General features: G+C 29.1%; 1 protein-coding gene across 2 annotated transcripts in view; it reads right to left on the reverse strand.

Annotated features, from left to right (window-relative positions):
• LOC111629628 (CD63 antigen-like) overlaps nucleotides 1-23,809 on the reverse strand; it is a 34,032-nt gene that overhangs the window by 1,814 nt on the left and 8,409 nt on the right. The window contains exons 2-6 of one of the 2 annotated variants that reach the window (XM_023373523.1): nucleotides 9,696-9,846; nucleotides 9,468-9,502; nucleotides 7,680-7,754; nucleotides 4,932-5,027; nucleotides 2,092-2,220 (exon numbers count right to left, since the gene is read on the reverse strand). In XM_023373523.1, the coding sequence (XP_023229291.1) occupies nucleotides 2,092-2,220; nucleotides 4,932-5,027; nucleotides 7,680-7,754; nucleotides 9,468-9,502; nucleotides 9,696-9,846 (486 nt within the window). Of the gene's footprint in view, nucleotides 1-2,091; nucleotides 2,221-4,931; nucleotides 5,028-7,679; nucleotides 7,755-9,467; nucleotides 9,503-9,660; nucleotides 9,847-23,809 lie in introns of both variants that reach the window. The other variant, XM_023373522.1, reaches the window with a different exon arrangement.

Consider the following 23,809-nt stretch of genomic DNA (forward strand, 5'->3'; position numbering starts at 1 on the left):
TATTAGTCACTTCCAAGTTATATAATGTTAACCAGAATAAGTCCTGAAACATGCATGTCAAAGACAGATAGTACTGATATGAGTATACAAGATCTACCAAAATGAATGTTATCATTTTAAATTACTCTACGTAATTATCTGAGAAGTATATAATGTATTAAAGTAATTGTCCAAGTTTCATTTCCCATCTGCATTCAAATGTCATTGTGTTCTGCAGTTCACAAATTTGGAATCATTCATCATTGTGCAACATGAGTAATTTGCAGGAGCTGTAGAATTGTGGCTCATATGGGAGGAGTGACAACAGATATACTGTAGCATGGGTAGGAAGAATTTGAGTATTGGTGGGTGCGCGCTGAGTAACAAAGATAAATAGGAACCGAGAAATTGTAGTGGGTGAATATATAAAACTTGGGATAGTTTTCTAATATTTTAATGTAAATTAAATAATTTCTAGATAATAATTAATGTAACTACAATAATTTAAAATGGTAGGATTCTTTTTGGAAGACCCTGTACTTTCCATTATAGGCACTGAATTGTCTTATGATAATGTAACTGTTGAAATATTATATGCTAAATGAAATAGTGCATGTGTTATACTTTAAGTTACTTATTGCTGTTAATTTTTGGATGTGGTGACAGTGTTTTATTTAATGTTTTTCAAGCAATTTTGAATTCAGTTTCTATATTCTTATTCCATTACTTTGTTCTAATAGCCTGTTGAAGAGAATGTAAAATGTGACCAAAAGTACTTACAATTATATGTTTAAAATAATTTTTTGTTGTTTGCACTTATTTCATCAGTTACAATACTGTAAAACTGTACAATACTCATAGCAATATATTTTGGTGTTCATTTAATTAATTTTTTGAATATGAATTATTTCTTTAAATTTTTCTGATCACTACCAAATGAGCACAAGCTTGTGTGTTTGATTTTGGAACATTCAATTTACGTAACTAAGTGCATATAATGAAATGTAAAATTTATGCAAGTTTAAAGTTAGAGTAAACAGTTAAAATTGTCAAAATTTATGACAAACTTTGATACATCAAACTGTTAATAACAAAATTATTTTGTATAAGCATAGTCATTTCTGTTGAGTTTATAAGTTAGCTCTCATATTTTATGTCACATTCAAATACAAATCAATTCTCTTTAGACAATCATGTAAATTTATCATCAGAATAAATTCATCACTATCTCACAACTGAGTTAGAATGATGCATTGATCACCCAATTAACTGTCTTCTTACAAGAAAAATTTATTAAATTTAATTAAATTTCTTAAAATTAGAATAATAATCATTTTTTTTTATCTTGGTTGTTTGAATCAAATTAGGTAAAAAATGACATCCAGACAATGTGAAATGTAATATATATTATTACAGGTATCCCTTGTATTACATGATTAACTAAAAATCTTTTTCCCTCACAAAGCCTATCAAACTAAATCAATAAAATTTTAGGCATGCATCTAATTTAGTTTTTAAAGATTTGTTTCCAATTGTAACTATGGTAGTTAAATAGTAATTTATTCAGATTAAGAATCAACTGATACAAAAACCAGGTTTATATCATCTTTTTCCCGTTTAGATTCACCTTTTCCCACCCTTAAAGATTCAGGGTTGGTTGATTAATTTTCAAATTTTAAAGAAATGGCTGAAAGAGGTTAAATTATAATTTTAAAAAACTGAAGTCAAAAAACATATTTCTTTAATTATAGAATGCAATTATCACATTGATTATGATGATAATGTACATGGTGACTGAATCAGATTTATGTACACTGTGATTTATATCAGTATGTACTTTAATTTTTTTGAAATTACAAAATGTTTTGAAACTGATATCAATATGTAACAAGGGATAACTATACTTTTATTTGTTCATGGAATTTAAAAATATTCCAACATATACTCACATATTCACATTCTCAGTGTTTGAAAACAGTGAGAAATTAATTTTATTAAATTGTATTATCATTGTGAGAAATCGAAGATCATCATTTAATGATTTATTATTATTCAATGTATACAATATAAAATAATTCTATTACTTTAAATTAATTTAATAATAATACATACCTCAACTCGAACACTTTTACTTTCATATGTACATGTTGTTTCATTTTTAACACAGCATGAACTAGGTAGGTCAGGAAAATGAAAGGTTCCATTCCAATCTCTTGGGCCATCAATACCACAACAGTTGTACTACATTTAAGAGATACTGATTAGAATGTATATCATAATAAAAAAACCTGTATTTTCAAATGAAATAAAAATTATAAACTTCATTTTAAGATTATTGATGCATATAAGTGAAAATTTGTCATACAATTTAAGTCTTATTATCATTCAATTACACATTACAATTGAACTTAAAACGTAATTCACAAGTTGATAAAGAATCATCTAATTAGTATGAGACAATAAAACCACTGTTTTGAAAATTTAGATCAGTCAAGATAGTCAAGAAAAAATCTAATAAATCTATAATGTAGACCTTCTAGCAGAGCTACACTACTAATGCAAATTTGTGGATTTTATTGGTGAAATCTTCTGAAACCGCGTTGTCTTAATTTCTTTGATTCGCTAACACAAGGTGTGTTTCTATTTCAACACTTGGCGGTATTCCATCTTTATTTAGTTGATACGGTTACAAGTATGATAACAGATTTCAAATGGATTATTACATAAAAATGGCAAATTTCATCAAAGAAAAGATCACCAAAGGAAGCCATCATGAAAAGTTATCAAGAACAACTCTCACATTGACTGAGGAGGGGCAGTGTCCGAAACATGTTGTCATACTTGTAACCATATCGACTAAATAAAGATGGAATACCGCCAAGTGTTGAAATAGAAACACACCTTGTGTTAGTGAATCAAAAAAGATTTTATTGGTATCTACCAAAGTTTTCATGTCTATTATTCCACCAAGAGTCCAACAGAATGAAACACTTACAGATTTCATTTATGCACATGATGCATAAATTTCCAGCACTTGACTTAGACTGTTGCCCTGAGTTTAGAGCCTTCTATTTTAAAATCTCAAGAAATTGCTTCAAGGAATTACAAGATACCTGTATTTAAATTAAATCTATTAAATTGTCAATCAAAACTGACAGTTCTACTTAGTATCAACTGTTTGGTACAACTTCATTGAAAATTGTATTACATGTTTCAAGACAGAAAAAACCTTACTGTAGATGAACACACATTTCCCAACAAAGCACAGCACAAATTTATATACTACATGGCCAACCAGAGAAATTTGAATTGAGACTAGCTTTTTGTTGATGTTAACACACAACACGGCCCAAAAGAGAGACTAAATCTTTACTATTACTAGAAAATGTTGTCAAACTCAAAAGCACCATTTTATGAGATAAAATTGTTGAAATGACCAAACAATATAATCTTGAAAAAAATAAACAAATTTGCTTATACTAAGTTTTCCACATCTACATAGTCAAATGAACAAAAGGGGGAAAAAGCTAGTAGAGTTCATTTCTACCATAAGACAGTGTCAAAATTCTCAACCAAATTGCTTGAAAATATTCAATTAGAATACACTTGTGAACACTAAGTTGGCCTCTTTACTTGTGGACTTATTACACTGTCACTGGACACAAGATCAGCCTTAGAAAATCTGTTTATTTTTCCAAATAAGTATGCATTTTGGACCTAAGTTCCTCATTGGCTTTTTTTTCTACAATATTTATGAAATTGACACAAATATTTCATAAATATTTGTAAAAAAAACGCTGATGAGGAACTTAGGTTCAAAATGCATACTTATTTGAGAAAATAAACAGATTTTCTAAGGCTGATCTTGTGTCCAGTGACAGTGTAATAAGTCCACAAGTAAAGAGGCAAACGTAGTGCTCAAGTATATACCAAGGCTAAATAAGAAGCATATTATAGTATTTTGGATATGTTTTAAACCAGACAGCAATCAATGTTTGGATTATCTACAAAATTTTGACATAAAAAAAATCTCCTTCCAGCATTTTCTGTTTTAAATCATTGAGGAATTTTCATCAAAGCAAATTAAGAAAAGGGATCTACAATTTTAGCATTCTTTCAAGGCAAAATTACAAAAAATACAGAAAAAGTTGTCTTCAAGTTTTGTTCAAATGCAAACAAAACACTTGAATATTCTCTGTTGTCCACAAAGCTATCTGTATCTGTGGAAAAGGTTCAGAAAAGTTTCTAGTTACTTATGCTCCTTGTGTTAAATAAAAAAGTTTGTTGCCTATAAGAAAAACAATTAAACTTGAACCTACAAATAATTATTTTAAAAAGGCAAATATTTATTAAATTTAGTACAGTTTGTATCTGGGGCCAAATAGACCCATGCTGGTCCTTATAAGTAGGCAAAAAAAATACCAGCCCTAGTATTAAAACTAAATTTTTCCACTTGTATTTCATAACTGCATATATATCAATCTTATAAAATGAATTATCATCACAAAACAATAAACTAAAATACCAAATAATTTAAAATGTCTTCTAGTTTAAATTACACTGAAGTGGTCAATATCAAATATTTTATATACTATCACTAAAATTCAATTAATAAAATATTCAATTCATAAAAGGTTGTTTGACCTTTATACTTGACAACTAATAATGTTGCATTGATTATTTATAAATAGTAGACAGGTTGTGTTTCATGTGCATTATATACATAATTTTTTAACAGCTTTATCTTTTACATAAAATAATGAAAAATCAAATCAGCTTTGTATTACCTTATACAAACCTGATTTGATTTTTCATTATTTTATGTAAAAAATAAAGCTGTTAAAAAAATTCTCTCTCTCTTTTCTAGAGTTTAGTTCTTAAATAATATTTAATCAAACAAATCACTTGTTTAATAAAAAGGTTTATTAAACAACATAAGTAAACAATCTTACCGTTGTTTGTATGTCATCCCAAAAGTCTTTGTCACTTGCATCTTTATTATAGTTTTCCAATAAATCTTTAGAAACACTCTTTATATTATCAGATATCTAAATTATAAATAAGCAAATTTACAATATTGAAGATGATGACATTTACACATGATTTTAATTTTAAAATAAAAAATATTTTCCTTTAATATTTGTAAATGTAAAATTCCTTTATGCATGAAAATTTTTAATCTTAGTTGAGTTTTTTAATAACAAAACCCTTTAAGATGCAATCTTTTTATTTAATAAATAGGTTTTGTTCATTTAAATCAAAATTATTTGATTTTTCCTGAAGGTCATTCAACTGACTAAAAGCATTAGAAGTTTAAGTAAAAGACTGAATCTTAAAGGGTTTTTGTTGTTTGTTGATTTGTAAGTGAAAGTAGAGAAGAGTAAATTTAAGTACTTTAAGGTAATTTTTCTGCTTTTAAACTTCTAGAAAACAAATTACAAAAGAATTTTTGTATATAAAATTTTACTTTAAAAAAATAAAGATTGACAATTTTTCTATAATTTTCACATTAGAATCTTAAATGATTATATAGATCAGTAATGTTCATTACCTGTAAAAATTAAAAACTGGATTTTTAATTTTTAAGCGAATTAAAAAATTATTAAATGATTATTTTTCAGGATGGAATAAATGTAATCGTTTTTAAAAACTAAAGTTTTTAAAAATGATTAATACTACTTCAATCTAGAAATATTTCTGAAAATAGAACTTTGCTCAATGTAAAACTGACATTTCCAGACCATCAAGCAGTGTTTCCTAACTAACATTACTGCCAACTGTTGAGCTACTTTTATTTTTCACTTTCCTGGCTGTTATAACAGCGGGAAAGTGGCAATCTGGCAAAGAAAAACCCCTCCAAATTTTTACATTTTTGGATTTAGGACATCTTGAAATATCAAGAAAAACATAAAAATTCAAGGGTAATTTCTGTGTATGAATGTTCGTGTGTGTTTGCGGGGGGCATGATTTGGTTCAACCTGTTTGAAGCTTGACTCCTGTTCTTTTTGTCAAGAAGTTCTGAAATTTTCAAGGTTTGTTTATTAGGAGCATTGGTGCTATTTAATTTTTGTGGTTAAATGTCGAGGGAATGGGGAGATAACGAGGTCATGTTTACCTGTTTTATAAAACTCATCCTCAAAATTAAGCTTTTTGCCATTTTATAATAGTTAAAAACATAAAAGTTTTTTTTAAAATAAAATATGATAACAAATGTCAGCACCAAAATTTTAAATGTTTCCGGAAAGTTGAGCAATTCGTTGCTGGTTTATTGTAAATTTTGAGAGATAGTAGTTATATGTTATATTCTATGAGTTTGTTTTATAACATACTCCATATCAGTTACTTGAATTAGCAATTAAAACAGCATGAAAAAGGTACCAATTTAAGTGACTAAGACATAAGCAATTTTCAGGATTCCAATATCTTATAATAGAATTCTATATGTAATATTATAGAAATTATATATGATAGTTATACAAAAACCATTATAATATATGAGAGAACATGAGAGTGTATGCTTAATGTCATATATAACCATTACTGTGTTCACAGAAAGTGCTTTGAAATAAAAATATTTTGCAAGTTACTTGTGTTTGCATTTTTAACAATTTAAATTGAACCTGAATGAAAAAATACAAATCATATTGAAAATGGTTAAGAAATTAGTAAAAATTCACACCTGAACCAAATATATCATTCTTAAGTGGGTAAAATACAGGAAAAAAAATCACTTTGAAATAACTATACTGCAAAATTTGAGAATATTTCACTGACTGAACATTTTCTATTTTCTTCATATTTTGAAACTAAAAATTTGAAAGAAGAAATTCAATGAATCTTGCATAAAGAATAAGCTTTGATCATGCAAATGCCTTTTGCATTTAGTCATTCCATAATCATTTGCTAGGAATCTCATACCTTTAATTATCAAATATTAAAATCTACAGTTGAGTCTAGAGAATTATAGCTTTCATCATCATTTAGTTTGAAGATTCCTTAGTACATGGGATGAGTTTTTTTGTCTTTTCACTGTTAACCCAAAACTAATTTGTACCAATAAAAATTTTTTCCTTCACAGTAAATTTCAATAATATGGAATGCTCTGAGTTATTCTTTCACTTATTTTTTAAAAATCTAGAAGTGTAAATTAATAGCTTAGAATAGTTATTGAAACTAAAGAACAGAAAATTATGCATTATTTTAAAAAATGTTTGATTTCATTGTTATCACATTCTCAAACATATAAATATAATTAAAATGTTCAACCTTAATTTTAATATGTTGTTTATAAATGAAATAATAATAAACACAATACTTTCCTTACATCTTTACAGCAATAATCTATAACAAACATTTATTTTAACAGTTGTTTATTGAAGATAATTGCTGAAAAGGTGTAAGGAAGGTTTGTGTATTACTGTAACAAAAGTTTCAGCTTTACAGGATTTCCCAAAATATTTATAATACAACTGATAAAAAGAAGATTTTACTTCATTGATCAATATACAGAATGAATTATTTTCATATTAGTGACTATTTACCACAGGATGAATAAGACCTCAGTAAAGTTTTTATCATCAATTAGCAAATGACAGAATGTTTGTATTAACATAAATAATGACATCATTCCTAATATTTGAGATTTCATAATGATTACTAAAATAACAACTAGAGTCCAAAAGAAAAAAAAAATAACTTACTTTATTTCTGAATACATAGGCAGATATTCCAACAGCTAATTCAACAATGAATATCAAAAATATGATAACAGAAAACTGAAAAGAAAAATAAGTTTTAATCATATTACTTGAAATTCTTAATAAATTTAACAGATACTATATATAAAATATTTATAAACAAATTTGTTCTTATAATATTTATACATACTAATTTTCTACACACATACTCTTGCAAATATACTAATATTTTATATTGTAGATAAAATTAATTGAACCAATTTATTTTCACTAAAATTATCAAATAATTTTTTATTAACCCCCTAGAAAAAGGTTAACTCCATTGCAGAAATAGCTAAAATAACTCAGCTGTAAGACTATTGAGATTACCAAACTATCCCATTCAAATTTTAAAAAAATCATCAGGTTAAACTTGATTGTAGTTAGATTTCAATCATGTAAACATAGATCATTTTAAGTGGCAGCTAACTTTAGATATCAAATGGTCATAATAAAAACAATGTTCTTGGTCTATGCATCAGAAGCATAAATATATGAATACAGGATGGTTGGAAAGTAAATAGCATCGAGAAATTGCTATCATTTCTTTATTTCTAATGCAAAAATAATAAATTATTTGACATTAACCTTATTAAATGAAAACATGGATGCATACCTTAAAATTCAATGTGGGCAGTGGTGCCATCTGCCAATAACACATAATCCTCATATTGATGTGGACTGACAGATGGATGCAGATTTATGCATACACAACAGAACTTAAGCCATTTTGGCTAGAAATGACTATTCTTGACTGGTTCTGGATGAATTATGGCATGATGCCCCTTCACCATATGCCAACATTTCTGGACAGTAACTACTAATTTCCACACCTCATAGCATACAGCAGTCTGCGCTCACCTCCATACAGATAAGTGGTCAGCCATTTTTTTTTTTTACCACCACAAGCAGTCTTTCTCAGTCACTGCCCACACCAACAACATAAGAATTATAAAATTCCATTGATTGATGTATATGTATACATAAAATTTATTATAATTATATTATGGTTACAAAAATTATAACAATTTCTCAATTCCTAATTAATTTCACCTATCCTCAGTATTAATAAATTAACACAGCATTTCTCAACCTGTAGTCTATGATGATAGGCAGATGTTCCACAGAGAGACTTAAATTAATAAAGATTAAAACTTTGTTCAATGATGATTCAATTTTAGTTTACTTCCAATTTGATTAATTATGTTTCCATAGCTATTCAAAACATGCTTTTGGATTTATGTTATAAACAGCACAGTGTGTCCCAAATGTTGAAAATACTCACATAGGTTTAAAAAATTAGACCTACATAACTAAGTGGCATGTAAAATATTTTTAAACATTTTACTAGTCCTTAGGCTTAAAAAAAAATGGATGAAAAACTGCTGAATTAACAAATAAAACAGCAATTTTCTTCTTTAGATGTGTTAAATTTGTTCAATATAGACAACATATATAAAATTTATTTTTCATTCTCTGTTAAATTCATTTGCTAATTTTTGTATAATACATTTGTATAATTTATAATTTTTGATCATCCTATGAAGGATTGGAAGCACTTGTTTGAAAAAGAACAAATGCTGGGAAATTAATGAAAACAATTAGTTATTTACAAAAATATTCAAATTAATTTAATTACTTATATCTTTAAATTAAAACTAATTTTCATGTTTATTTAATAAATAATTTTTCCTGAAAATAATTGAATCTCCATTTAGTATTAAAATTAAAAAAAAAAAAAAAAATACATACAGTCATCAGCATGCAGTAATTTTCCTTTATGGCACCACAGCAACCGAAGAAAGACAACAAAAGGACAGCACATCCCATTAATTACTTATATCTTTAAATTAAAACTAATTTTCATGTTTATTTAATAAATAATTTTTCCTGAAAATAATTGAATCTACATTTAGTATTAAAATTAAAAAAAAAAAATACATACAGTCATCAGCATGCAGTAATTTTCCTTTATGGCACCACAGCAACCGAAGAAAGACAACAAAAGGACAGCACATCCCAAGACAATTAACAAAATAATTGGTGCATGTAAATTTGAAGAAAGTTTTGAGAACTCTTTCACTCCTCCTAAAGCCAAACTGCCAATGATTATAAATACGAGGCCAAATAACTGCAAAAATTTAATTTATAAAATTAGCATAATTAGATAATCAAATATTAACTTACATTTTAAAATTTATCACATATTAACATAGTATTATTAATAGTGATTTCAGAATGTTTAAATTTAAAAACATTTTATTATGGCCAAAATAAAAATTGTATCAGGAACATCATATAATATAGCAAAATAATAAACGATTAAAATTTAAAATCACACATTAAATACCAAATATTCTGAAAAATTTTAATAAATAAGTCTTAATAAATAAACCAACTAAAGCCTTTCATGTGTAAATTTCCTTATTTAATTGATATGTCTCATTAGGGCAGATTATGTAGAGCAGCAGTCGCCAACCTTTCTGATCTTATGAACCTCTTATGAACCACTAAACTCGCAATTTTGAATCCTGTGGACCATTGTTGTGAATTTTTTTAAATGATAGAATAATGATCATAAAAGTTCCATTTTACTGTATTTTACTTTATTACTATGAAATACACTTGTCTAATTATAGCAAATTAGTGTGAAGTTTGTTGCTACTTGTTTTAATAAGTTTATGGATGCTTGTCGCTTTTCCACAAAGGTTGACAATCACACTTACATATATTATTTATTGTTGATTATGTATTGATAATAGTCATTTTGTGTTTAGTTTTAAATTCAAATAAAAACCCCAATAAGTGAGAAAAAGCAACCGAGCATTTTGTATTTCTTTCATAATTCATTGCATAACCTTAAATTGATCAATGTCCAAATTTCTCCACAGACCATCAGTGAACCACCAGTTGATGACTGATAATCTAAAGCATTGATTCCTCTCCATGCCATTACTGTGCCAATTATCATCTTACCATTCAATATCCATTTTAAAATAGCAGGACTTGGATAAACATGGTCCTATATTGAGATGCATAGTATGATCTATTTCCACAAGAGCATGTCACTGAAATTCAATGCCAACTTGTTGAAAGGTATGGATCTAATTCATGTCATGGAAACAGTTTGGATTTGGTGCAATGTCTTCAATAACAGCAAGACAGGTTACAGAAAAGCAATGACCATCCCATGCAAGCATACTTGCCACAAATGACAACGTTATCTTCATTAAAGTCTCAGTTTAAAAGGACCAACACACAACTCAGTGCTATTGCAAATGAGTAACATTTCACTGGGTGCCATGCAGATCATGAACAAAGGAAAGTGTCCCCAATGGATACTGAGTCAACTCACAAAGGTCATAAATCTGCTATAATTTTTTGCATTTGATGCATTACCATGAGGGAGGAGTGCAAAATCAGCAATGCAATGTTACATAATACATATGTATTTATTACTCTCTAACAATGTCAGTAAGCATTAACAACTAAAACATTTCTTCCTTTGGCAAAAAAAAAAAAAAAATTCAAAACTCAATAAAACATTTTATATATAGTGAGTAACAATATCCTTGGATACTGAGGACATTGTTCTTGATTTTCTCAATCAAGGAAACACTGACTACTCAGACCAGTTGTAGTAGACCATTTCTTAATCTGAGTTACAAAGCCATATTGTACATCATAATGCCAGATCACACACTGAATACAAGTTGTGACACTAGTTGAGTTATATTGATCAGCCCTCTCACAGTCTAGCCTAGTACCTAGTGATTTCCATTTCTTCAAGCTTTTAAAGCAGCCCCAGGCAGAAAAATGATATGCAACTGATGGCCAAATTCAGCAAGTCATAATGTCCTGGCTGTAGGACCTTGACTCTTCTCTGTGCCTTGATGTACCAGTGGAACAAACATTTGGATAAGTATAGATAATACATGGAATAGTAATATGTTACAAGGTGCACTAATAATTATGTTTACAGTTATGAATGAATAAATATATTCACACCACAGCACAGGTCTTATCTTATTAAGAACACCCTTTTATATAATGTAATGCTTTCACCATAACACAATACAAAAAAATCAAAATAGACATTAAACTATAATTGCATCTATGAACCAATTATGCATCACAATCAAAAGATAACCGAAAAATATGAAAAAATACATTATTAGTACAGTCTATTAGTATATCTCATGTAATTAGTATATCGCTATTAACCTACTTCGCGTTGAATTTTCATCGATGTTAAGCCTAACAAAAATTTTTTTTAAATAATAATCGTCACTATTGTATCGTTAAAAATTAGAAAATTAAGCCTCGTTTAAATACTGGCTCCCTTTCATGTTGAAGCCATGTTGTCAGCTAAAACATGTAAAAATACTATTAAAGTAGCCAAAACATAGCCAAATATTGTAGCGCCACATCACTAGCAGACATTTGAATTTGCCAACTAGAACGGTCTGTTAACCAATGTGACGGTTAATCGGGGGTCGGATAATCGATGCTCTACTGTATTTCTTCAAGTAAATTAAAAATTGTCAATTCACAAACAAAGAACCTCCAAAGGAGCAAGGACACAATGATCCAGACCAAGTCCATAATCTGATTAAATTACTAGTTAGAGATACTAAGTGATGGGGAAATGACTTTTCTAAATTCTAAAGATCAGTGCATTCCCAAAATAAACTATATTATATTATACTAGAAATTCTCCCGTCAAGCATGACAGAATATTTTTTATGAAAAAGTAGAGATTTAATGAAGAATTTAATGAAGTAATTTTAAAATACATCATTTGCCAAAATAGTTAAAAATGCAACTTAAAGGAAATTCCCTCATCAAGCACAAGCGTCACATGGTCGTTGACATCACTGCAATGTAAGTGCAATCTCCAATCTGAAATCAGGTAGCCTATACTTTCCATCAGAACATAAAACAAATATAATCTCAAAATTTCATCTGGATTGGACAAAAATTGCAAGATTATAAGGAATTCACAAACACAGATAACAGCTATTATATTAGTAATGGAAGAGGAGAAAAATCAAATTAGATTATACAATTGCACAGTTCACTTAATATTTTCTTGTAATCAATTACTAGGACATCATGCATTTTGTTGTATTACAATAGAATTGAGACAGAGTCAGAAAGATAAAGGCGATCCTTACACTTGCTTGGCATAAACTGGTGTTCTTTGCACACGACAATCACAAAAGTGATTCTTATTCTTGCTTCCATGGAGACAATCCTTGCACTTGCTGCTGTGGAGAAGAAAAGCCAAGAACAAAGCAATCAATGTCAATTGCTTTGTTCTCAGATGAAAGCAATCAACTCAATCTGTAGCTTGAATTATCACTTTGATCCCATTGTATCTCGAAAATGAAGTCATAGACCTCCATTTTTTTATTACATTTTTTGATTCTCATTGCAATTAATGAAAAATAGCAAACTTTAATAAAAATCTATCAATGAAATTTTCAGAATGAACACAATTCTGTAAATCACATAGCAGAGACTTTGATAATGCTCCATATTAAATATAATCAAACCAATATTGCTTCTTTAACTACATCTATTTCAAATGAAAACTTTTTCAATAAATATTGTAAGTTACTCAAAAAATTTCATGAAACAGAAATTTACAACAAAAATTTTAATTTTATCAACAATTGTTTATAAAGAGAATATTTTATACCTCCAGGAAATTGCTGCAGCCCCAGTCATTTGATAAAGAAAAGGTTATTTGAATGAATTAAACAATTTGCAAAGACATTCAAACATTGGTGTAAAAAATGTCAATAAACTAAAAAAATATTTTGAGTATCTCAACATGTAACAAAAATACAACAAACAAATAAGTAGGACTTTACACTTTATGGAAGAAATGCCTTTGAATATTTACCAGTTTAATTCGGGAAAACAATTTTGTAAACTGATGATTTTCTTCAGAAATTCTCAATACTGAGATATCATTCAAGCTTCGGTTTTTTTTTGTTCATACTTCATACTGAACATTCTAATATTATTATTGCAGCAATTCTTGAATTAGAACAAGTATTGATAACAGCTTTAACTACATCGATTCTTTTGAAAAACATATTTTCTTCAAAAATAAATTTTTATTAACTTACTCATTTTTTAGTCTGTCTATATAAGATCATGTAACTCAATTTTTTCATCCACTTTCCAATTTAGTTGAACTTTACATAAATATGTATTCCCAATGACAATACATTTCTTTAGTTTGTAAACAATTTTTTGCAAAATAATTACTTAAGTTACAACAATTAAATTAATTACATTTGATTGAAGTGAAGAGGACTAAAACAAAAAAGTAGAAAATAAAAACAATTTTTGTGATAACTCAGGATGTATTTTCTTCATAATTGAAGTTTAGACTATTTACAAAAAGTCAAAAATAACTTTTCAAGTCTATCTTTATCCCTTTTACACCACCATAGAAGTAACAGTTTTAAATACATCATGAGTTATCACAAAAATTGTAACTATATGCAAATAATGTAGATACTCGTAACCACCACTAGAGGGCCAGAAGCAGTTTAAAAAGTGGATAAGTAATATGGTGTGAAGAATTCTTTTGTGTTTTTAATTGTTAAAGTGTCAGAACCTACAAGAAAAGGCTGACACTTGATCTTTTTTTAACATTGTGAAGTTTTCTACCAATTTTTACCCGTGTTTAAGAAGTATTTTTCAAAAGCAATTTTCAAACTTACTTCTATGGTAGTGTAAAAGAGATAGAGAGACTCAAAAAGTTATTTTTGACTTTTTGTAAATAGTCTAAACTTCAATTATGTAGAAAATAAAAATATTTTTAAAGAAAATGCTTTTAGTCATACATATGAATAAAAGAATTTTCTTTAAAAGCTGAAGAAAAAGAAACTTTTCTTCAGCTTCTATTGTATTCTTGGTATTATGCTGCGAAAATTAAAAACTGTGGGGTATTTATGTTTAGAAATGATGCCTAACACTTATTTTTGATCATATAATATCAAGAATACTATGAAAGTAGAAAAAAAAGTTTTTATTGCATTTATGTGAATAAAAGAACCACGTTAGGTTCTTTTGTTTGTTTTTTCTGTACACATAGGTTATCAGTTCTGTAATTAACTTCATCCCAGTGGGATGTGTTGTTCATTCTTTAAAATTTTTTTTATGAACAAATTTGACTGAAATACAGCTGCTACAATGAAATTCTGTAATAATTATTAATTAATGTCAAATTGCAATAAAAATTATGAAATTTGTATATTTTACATTTTTATCATGATAGTTTAAAAATTTAAAAATTGGTTATTAGTTTTTACTTTTTCCCCCCTCTCTTTTTACAATTAGTGTGTTCCTTTTATATTTCAAATATGCTGATATTTAAATACAGTAGAACCTCGATTATCCAGATTGTTCAAAATAAATTTAAAATTTTACGAATTTGCTGATTTGGCGAATTACGACACTGTTTATGTACATGACGGAATGCATAATTTTTTTTTGTTTCAACAGTGTCTCACCCATCACAGTGGTCGTAAACTCTTAAATATATTTTACGTCGTAATAAAAATATAACTTGACATACATATTTATAAATAATTTATATTCAAATTATATCATTTCTATGACCAAGGGCAGCGTAAAGCATGGATGACGTGGGCCACCGCCTATGCCTCGTGGTCTGAAGGGCCTCACGCCTCGAAGATTTATGCATTACTTAAAAGCCGCGAATGCGACGAAAAAATTTTACTCATCATAAAACGATAAATAGTTTGTCAAATTTTTATTCATAAAAATGCAGTTTCAACTGCTTTTTATTTTATAAAATCTGTCTTCTTGCGCCACAAGGGGGCCTTTTAAACAATAGGTAGTCTGTTAGCTGGTCAATAGTAGTCCAAATTCAATACAAACATTTGTTCCTTGAAAATTTGATCACAATTTAAATACAGTATTTATTTTTAATATTACCTATATGTATCGAAAAGAAAATGTGTTGTATTATCATTAAAAGACAAATTAAAGTATTTGTTTCAATTATCCGAATTTTTCCATATCCGGACTACCTTCATCCAAAATTAGTCCAGATAATCGAGGTTCTACTGTATTAAGTCATAATATTTATATATAATCATATACACCAATATATTTTAAGCTATCATGCCAAAACTATATAAGAAATTAATAACACACTTATAAGGTAAAAATTAACAGTACTAATATCAATTAACCCATTCATGGCCAGATTATAGGAAATTTCAAATCTGAATCAGTCAAGTTCCTGATATTACAAAACTAGAAAATCCCTACTTAATTTAACTAAAAATAAATCAGCTAATTAAAGAAAAAGTATTGTTGGTACAGTATTAATATAAGGCAAACAATAAAAACAAATATATATATAAAAATGGACATGTCCCTATATTTCACTTTTCCACCAAAACTACACATCGCACGTGAATGGTGTTTGTATGTGGTGGTAGCCCCAAGTCTCCATTCGTGCATAGGGGTGGTTGCGTCTCGATAGCTATAAGGGTGCGGGAGATATGGGCTTGAAAGTGGTTGAAAGTGGCTTTCTATTTCAAATGTTTTGTTCGAATTTGTTCGAATTAAATTCAAACATAAAATTCGAATATTGGTTCGATTATAGAACGATTGTAAACGTTCCAGAAACGTTGAAAATAGTTCGTTTGACCGGACGTGAACAGGAGACATTCAGAAATAGAATCGGGACCAGGTCTCTAATTAGTCTGGAAACGGGGGACCTAATTCTTGCATTATGTGAAAACGGGTAAAATTGGCTATAATGTAATTATCTTAATCTTCACTATCGTTACTTTTTAAAAACCCAGCGAAACGGGTCCTTGCAGCAAAATTCTAGATTACTTAGAAAAACAGTCTTTTATATATAAAAAAACTATATTACATACAAATGTACGAACAAATAAAAACCCAGCGAAGCGGGTCCTTGCAGCTAGTTGGGAATAAAATTAGTCTGTGAAGATAATTTTGTAATGTAGCAGAGCTTAAAACAAGCACTTTGACTAAAAATAAGTCATCCAATCAGAACAAAAATGTTGAATATCTGTTTTCAAATGGTAGTTCTGCAGTTAGAACCAATTTTATTGTGCTTAAAGCACAACGATTGCCAGATTAGATTGAGCTACATTAGTGATACTATCAATTAAATGCTAAGTAATTTGGCCTAGAAGTAAGTATTAGGTGTCATCTCTTATTAAATTTAATTCTATTTAAATTAATATTTATTAATTAATTTAGAAGGTTAGTATTTAATTATTAGCAACAGCAGTAATACAGTGCTCCGCAAAAGTATAGAACCACTGCAAATTTACTATACGAAGGTTAGGAATTACACACATGATGCAGCTACCTTAATTATATTGTTCAGAACTTATGAAAACATAATTTGTCAAAAATCATAGTTTCCTATATTGCAGCAAACAGCAGAAATTGTAAAAAAAAAACAATTTTAAGCACCACAAAAGTATAGAATCGACTAGTAGATAAATATAAAAAAAAATATACTACAAAATAGTTTAATTTAGTAATTTATTTGCACACCTCCTACTGATAACATTGAAAATGCAATTTGGCATGCTATCAACAAGGTTTTCCATGATCGATGCCTCAAGGGAATTCCAAGTAGTGACAATTGCTTGTTTTAAGTGTTCAGTGTCGATACACTGATGATTTTGGTCATAAATTCGGTCAACCAAGATTCCCAAAATGTTTTCTATAGGGTTGCAATCAGGAGAATGAACTGGTCAATTCGTTTATTTTCAAACCACTGTTTCGTATCTCATGATACATGGATAGATGCATTGTCCTGTTGAAAAATAGGAGGAATTTGTCTGAATCTGTTTGTATGGCAGCAATTTGTTCTCCAGAACTTGTTGATAGTCAGTACTGTTCATGCGACAGGTAACGAATGCCAAATCCAATTTTCTCTATGCAGAAAAAACATCCCAAACGATAACACTCCCACCACTGAATTTACTTTGCAAAAAGTATTTGAGCTTTTTCTGTAAATCACACCAATAGAACGCTAAACCATCTGGCTCATCCAAATTAATTTTTTTTTATCCAAAAAGTTTATCTATATGACAAAATGGTTGTTATTTCTTGTACTAGCACGATAGGTATACACAAAACAAAAAACTTACCTTATTCCATTGAGTGGCCATATTTTTCCTAGCAAAATTGAGTTGGGCAGCTTTGTGCTCAGGCTTAAGAGCAGGGCACTTCTCATTTCAGACCAAACAATGTTATTGCTGCCATGTAAGAACCCTTCAAACAGTTTCATGATGTACTTAAATACCAAATCATCCAAAATTTTACGAGTGGACACTGTGGAATTAGAATCTGCATTAATAATTCATCTGCAATCTTGCAGGGCAAGCTTTGAAGGACATCCAGAATTTGACAAATTATGCTGAACAAGCTTTTTTGAACACTTGATGCTGTTTGCTACTATCTAATGACTTAAATCAGTGCTTCTCAAAGCTACAATTTGTCCTTTCTTATAGTCTTAAATGGGTACCACCAGGCATAATGAAAAATAAAATACTTTCATACTTCAAGCTGGCGAGAAAGATGACAGTTCTATACTTACATGGCAGTATATACATTAACTTCCAATAACTTCCAATGTGATTATTGGTAAACACACTCATTTCACAAATTTTAAACATTACCAGACAAAGGTTCATCAAGAATGTTTGTTTGAATTGACTTCCTCGCTATTTCACTTCGCTGTTTGAATTAGTTTCCTAAAATTATGTTTTTATAAGTTAGATGCTAATTAAGCATGAAAAAATCTATTTCTATCTATTAGTTCATGCTCTGACCTCAAAAGACCAATTTTTTGAATGGCTTTATACTTTTGTGGAGCACTGTATAGCCCAATCTAATCCAGCAATTGTTTGTTTGCTTGAAATTTATTTGCTAATATTACTTGCTACAGTGTTGCAAAATTAAAATTACTAAGTATTAATTAATACTAGATCAGTAATGATAAATTTTTTCTGAAGATAACTAAATTAAAAAATTTTGACCTGACTCCAAATCACAGGTCAAATATTTGCATAATTTTAAAATATGTTTACAAACTTAACTTTTTAATCTATTTCAAAAACAAATTTTACATAAGTGTAATGATGATAATGCAATTACAACAGAAACAAATACTTTGTTTAATGGAAAATCTGTTTATTTGATATTTTCTATCTGTAGTTCATAACATCAAATTGAATCTGAGATATGAATTCAATAAAGGTCTTTAAGACTTTACAGAGCAGGTTTAGGACCCCACTTTCACACTACATATGCAAAGTTTTGAAATTAATTATTTTTTTATAATTTATAAAAACCTAACACTTTCAAAACATTGCATGAGTACTATGAAATCATTAATCAAGTCATGGGTTTGCCAACACTGTACTAGATGACAAATTTTCTCTCTATAGAACAGCATTTAACCTGGGGTGTGAAAAAACGTTTCCAGGAATGTAAATGGTAACAATAGAGAGTTTTTTTAGCCTTTAAATGTGTAATACAATATTTAAAGCTAAGACAGCTTTAAATATTGTATTACACTATTCTATATAAATTTGACTCAATTGTTCTGTGCACTCTCAACTGTGAAATGGGATCATCATCACTTTTGTATATAAAAACAAAAGTGAGAAATCACTTAAATGCAAGTGATCATTTACATATGGCATTTAAAAAAGCCCCACTTCAAATATTTTATTATAAGCAGCAACAATCTAGCATTTAAACATTGAGATAGGTTTTAGGGGTATGTTCTGTATACTGTACATTTTTCAATAAATAGATGTGTAATAAATTAATTTCATAAGAAAAAATATCTGAACATAATTTTCAAAATGGTGAGAGACTATTTTCAAATTCCAGTGAGTTGCTGATCACTAAAAAAAAGTTAAGAAAACTGATATACAGTAGAGTGTCGTTTATCCGAATCAATTGGGGACTGGGGTGGTTCGGATAACTTATTTTTCGGATAACGAATCATGTACAGTACGAAAAAATATATTAATTTATCCCATGTTGAAATTTTTCTCCGTTGCGTGTCACTTCGCGTTGAATTTTTGTCGATGTTAAGCCTAACGAAGACTATTGTATCGTTAAAAATTATTTTTTTATTTTGTACAAACAAAATAAATATATTGAAAAATATAAAAACAATAAAAAATTATACTTCAGATGTTAATTTAGTATCAAAAACGTAAAATATTTGAGTAACCCAAGAAATAGCCAAAGATTGCAGTGCCACAGCACTAGCGAAAATTTAAATTTGCCGACTGGAATGCTTTCGGATAACAGACGTTTCGGATAACCAGCTTTCGGATAAACGATGCTCTACTGTACAATAATAATTTTCATGTAACATCTATGTGGACCATGTGTGTTTTTATACATTTGCTATTGATCTCAGGCCAAGAAATGGTTGAATTTTAAAATTACAGTATTTTATATAATTATTTCACTAAACTAACAAAAACAATATATGAAGGACATTTATATCAAACTAGGGCTTTTGCTATCATATTCAAAATAATTAATGCAAGAACATTAATTCACTAAAGGCAGCAAATACTGTGTATGTTCCTTTAATAAACAAAAACAAAAACACTGAGTAACATTGAAAATGCAATTTGGCATGCTATCAACAAGGATTTTTATGATTGATGCCTCAAGAAAGTTTCGAGCAGTGACAATTGCTTGTTTAACCCTTTGTTGACCACGGGGACGTGAATTAGAGTAGTTTACCTGAGTCCGTTCTATGTTAATCTCTAGCTTGTTAGGATTGTTTGCTGTCAGAAATGACGAAACGGGTAGACTGTTGATATACGCCCCGACGATTGGAGAAGACACTTATACGTTTTTGGCGTGGAAGAATTATCATGTGATTCTTGATTTATTAGCTCGGAGTTCGAGCTGTCTCCTGGTTCGGCTGACACGAGACGTCGCGGATAGGAGAACTTGGTCGGGCTATTGATACTTCCCTCGGTGTTACGACTGTCTTTACTTCATAATTTTATTTAATTGTCAGTTTATCATCATTAATACTTGACTGTTTTGACTGAATTTGTAATATAAGTCCAAACATCGTAATAACCGTTGACTTAGAGGGATATTTGATCGGTTTCATCTATAAGAGTATCAAGAGCTGGCGGAAAGAGGAAGTGGGGTTTTTTTCACTTTTCTTAGTTTTAACTAATTAAGTTAATTACCTAATTACCCATCTCATAATGTCACAGTCGCCCTCGTAGTGTTCTTTTAAAAGACCAACTAAAAGTAATCGTTCGGTTCCAATGATATCATAGTCATAGAACTTATGGTTCACATGACAATATTTAGCCATCGTGGATATTAATCTATATTACGTATATGGTGTTAATTTACATTGTACAGATCATGATCGGATGTAGTTGGAAATGCAATTACTAACGCATATACATCGTATTTGAAAGCTGAGTGATTCAAATGCTATATTTTTCATAAATTTAAAGTAAATAATACGAATTGTTGAATTTAACACAAATTGGCGCGATAACCTGCCACTTTATTCCAAATTAATATGTTTATTCATTAGCAATATTATAGCCCGAATGCAATCTAGTGACAGTTGGAATATCCCATATATTACTGTTTTTTTCAACAGGACAACGGACAACACATTTATCCGTGTATCACGAGATACGAATAGGTGGTTTGAAAATAAACAGATTGGCAAATTTGTTCTCCTGATTGCAATCCTATATAAAATATGTGGGGATCTTGGTTGGCTGAATTTATGACCGAAGTCATCAGTATGCCGATATTGAACACTTAAGATCTATGGCTATGTAGCATTAAAATGTAAGTGAAAATATCACATAATTGGGCGTAATTAAAATTTATTTTTCCTCAACACATTTTGTAAAAGGGATTACTGCATAATAGAAAATTGTATTACAAAGTATCATTTCATTCTATACTTTTTATTATCGAAATAATGAAGTCATTATATACTCTAATTTATTGCTATTATAGAATTAGTATGAAATGATTTTATAAGTTTGCTTTCTCATTCGCAAAACTGTATTAATTATATTTTATTTTATCATTTCAGATAACATTTAATCGCTAGTTGTTTTCTCTTGACATCCACGGAATGAAAAATATTTCAAGGTATGATTAACGTCAAAACTTTTTATAATAAATTATGCAATAATTTTCGGGTATAAAATTATGACATATATAATCAAAGTAATATTATGAAGAATTTACACTTACCTTAAAGCATTTGGGTTAATATCAAAATGATTCAACTGTAAAGTGATGATGAGGAATTAATGGCTTTTATGGTCGTGAATTTCATATTTTTGACATTGCAATCGAAAAATCCCGGAAACGCAGAAGCTTCTGTAAAATCCGGATTAGGATAACGTTAGAGATCGAACCAGGTTGTCGAAAAATACTAGGAATTTTTTGGAAGTTGTAGATTCCGGTAATATTGAACCATATTTAGGGACTTGCCAGTGCTGTGGTAGATATAAAATGCTGTGTTTATGCACACAAGACAGAAATTCAGAAATACAAAGTGATGTGGAGTTTCATTCACTGTACACTGTATTTATTTACTTGACTGAATCAATAATTCGAACACTTATAAATTTCAGATTTGGATTATTATTCTTTCTCCTAAATGTCATATACGCTGTCTCTGTTTTTGAGAAAAATGAAACCAATTCAGGTAGAAGAGAAATCATTGCATTTTTCTGATAATAAAAATAAATTCATGTTTTTAACTACGAAATAATTTAATACACTTTAAGGAAGAGTACGTAGGAAAATTGAAAGTGCAATTGCTGATGATGGAGAATTTCCTTATATGGTATGTTTACTCATTTAAACTTTTATGAAAGATTAGATATAATGATTTATCTTACAGATAAAGAATTATTTAATTTAGGTAGCAGTGTTCAAAAATGAAAACTTTTGTGGAGGTTTTACATTAATAACAACACAAACAGTACTTGGAGCAGCACATGTTATAGACGGGTACGTTCACTTTAATTTTTATTGTACTCTTTAGACAAAAATCTGATTTGATAAATAACACGCTCGTTATCATATTGGTTAATAATTAATATTAAACGAAGACTATTTAAATTCATTCATTTTTTTTAATTAAATCTTTAAATTCTAAACGCTTTATTCCTTAACATTAATTAAAACGAACAGCATAAACTGTCAACACATTCTAACCGTTAAATAAATCGACAATAACAACAAAGTATTGTTAATATGAATTTATCTATTACAAATTAGGGGCAAGTTTTAAAAACAAGTGACATTTTTCTGTTTTTCAGCAATTACTAAAAGCTAAAGTTTATACCTTAGACATGAAAAAACAATACAGTTTACAATGTCGTATCTCATGTACATGGACGACAAAAAATTTTATGTATCGAAATAAAAACAACTTCATAAACTTCTACAATTTACACATTTATACACCAAGGGCATACAAATGGAGTTTGGCCTAGATATGCAAAATACACAGTTAAAGTAATAAATACATATGTCATCCCAGTACTCACATACTCTTTTAAGGTTATATATTGGACTCACACAGAACTTGAGCAACTCCAAAGGAAAACAAGAACAACGCTTAATAAGCATAGCAACATCACTCTAAATCCACCACAGAAAAATTAACCCTTCACGTAAAGATAGTGGACGTAGCCTGATCGACATAGTTAACCTTCACTACAAACAAATACAGTCACTGAGAGAGTTTTTCTACAGGAAACAAGAAACATCGCAATTACATAAAGCAGTAACTCTAGCAGACTCAAATAACACACCATTAAACTTACACTCACATCATACAGACGTGACAACATATAAAAAGCATAGACACCATCAAGCAATCGTGGGCTCGAAAGGCATTCTATGGCAGACATCCTTACGACCTGGCCCAGGATTTTGTTGACAAAACTGCGTCAAACAGCTGGTTAGATCGGGGATGCCTCTTTGGGGAGACGGAA

This window comes from Centruroides sculpturatus, unplaced genomic scaffold (genome assembly GCF_000671375.1).
Source record: "Centruroides sculpturatus isolate CEXI.00-Female unplaced genomic scaffold, Cexi_2.0 scaffold73, whole genome shotgun sequence".
In the NCBI taxonomy this organism is placed as follows: Eukaryota; Metazoa; Arthropoda; class Arachnida; order Scorpiones; family Buthidae; genus Centruroides; species Centruroides sculpturatus.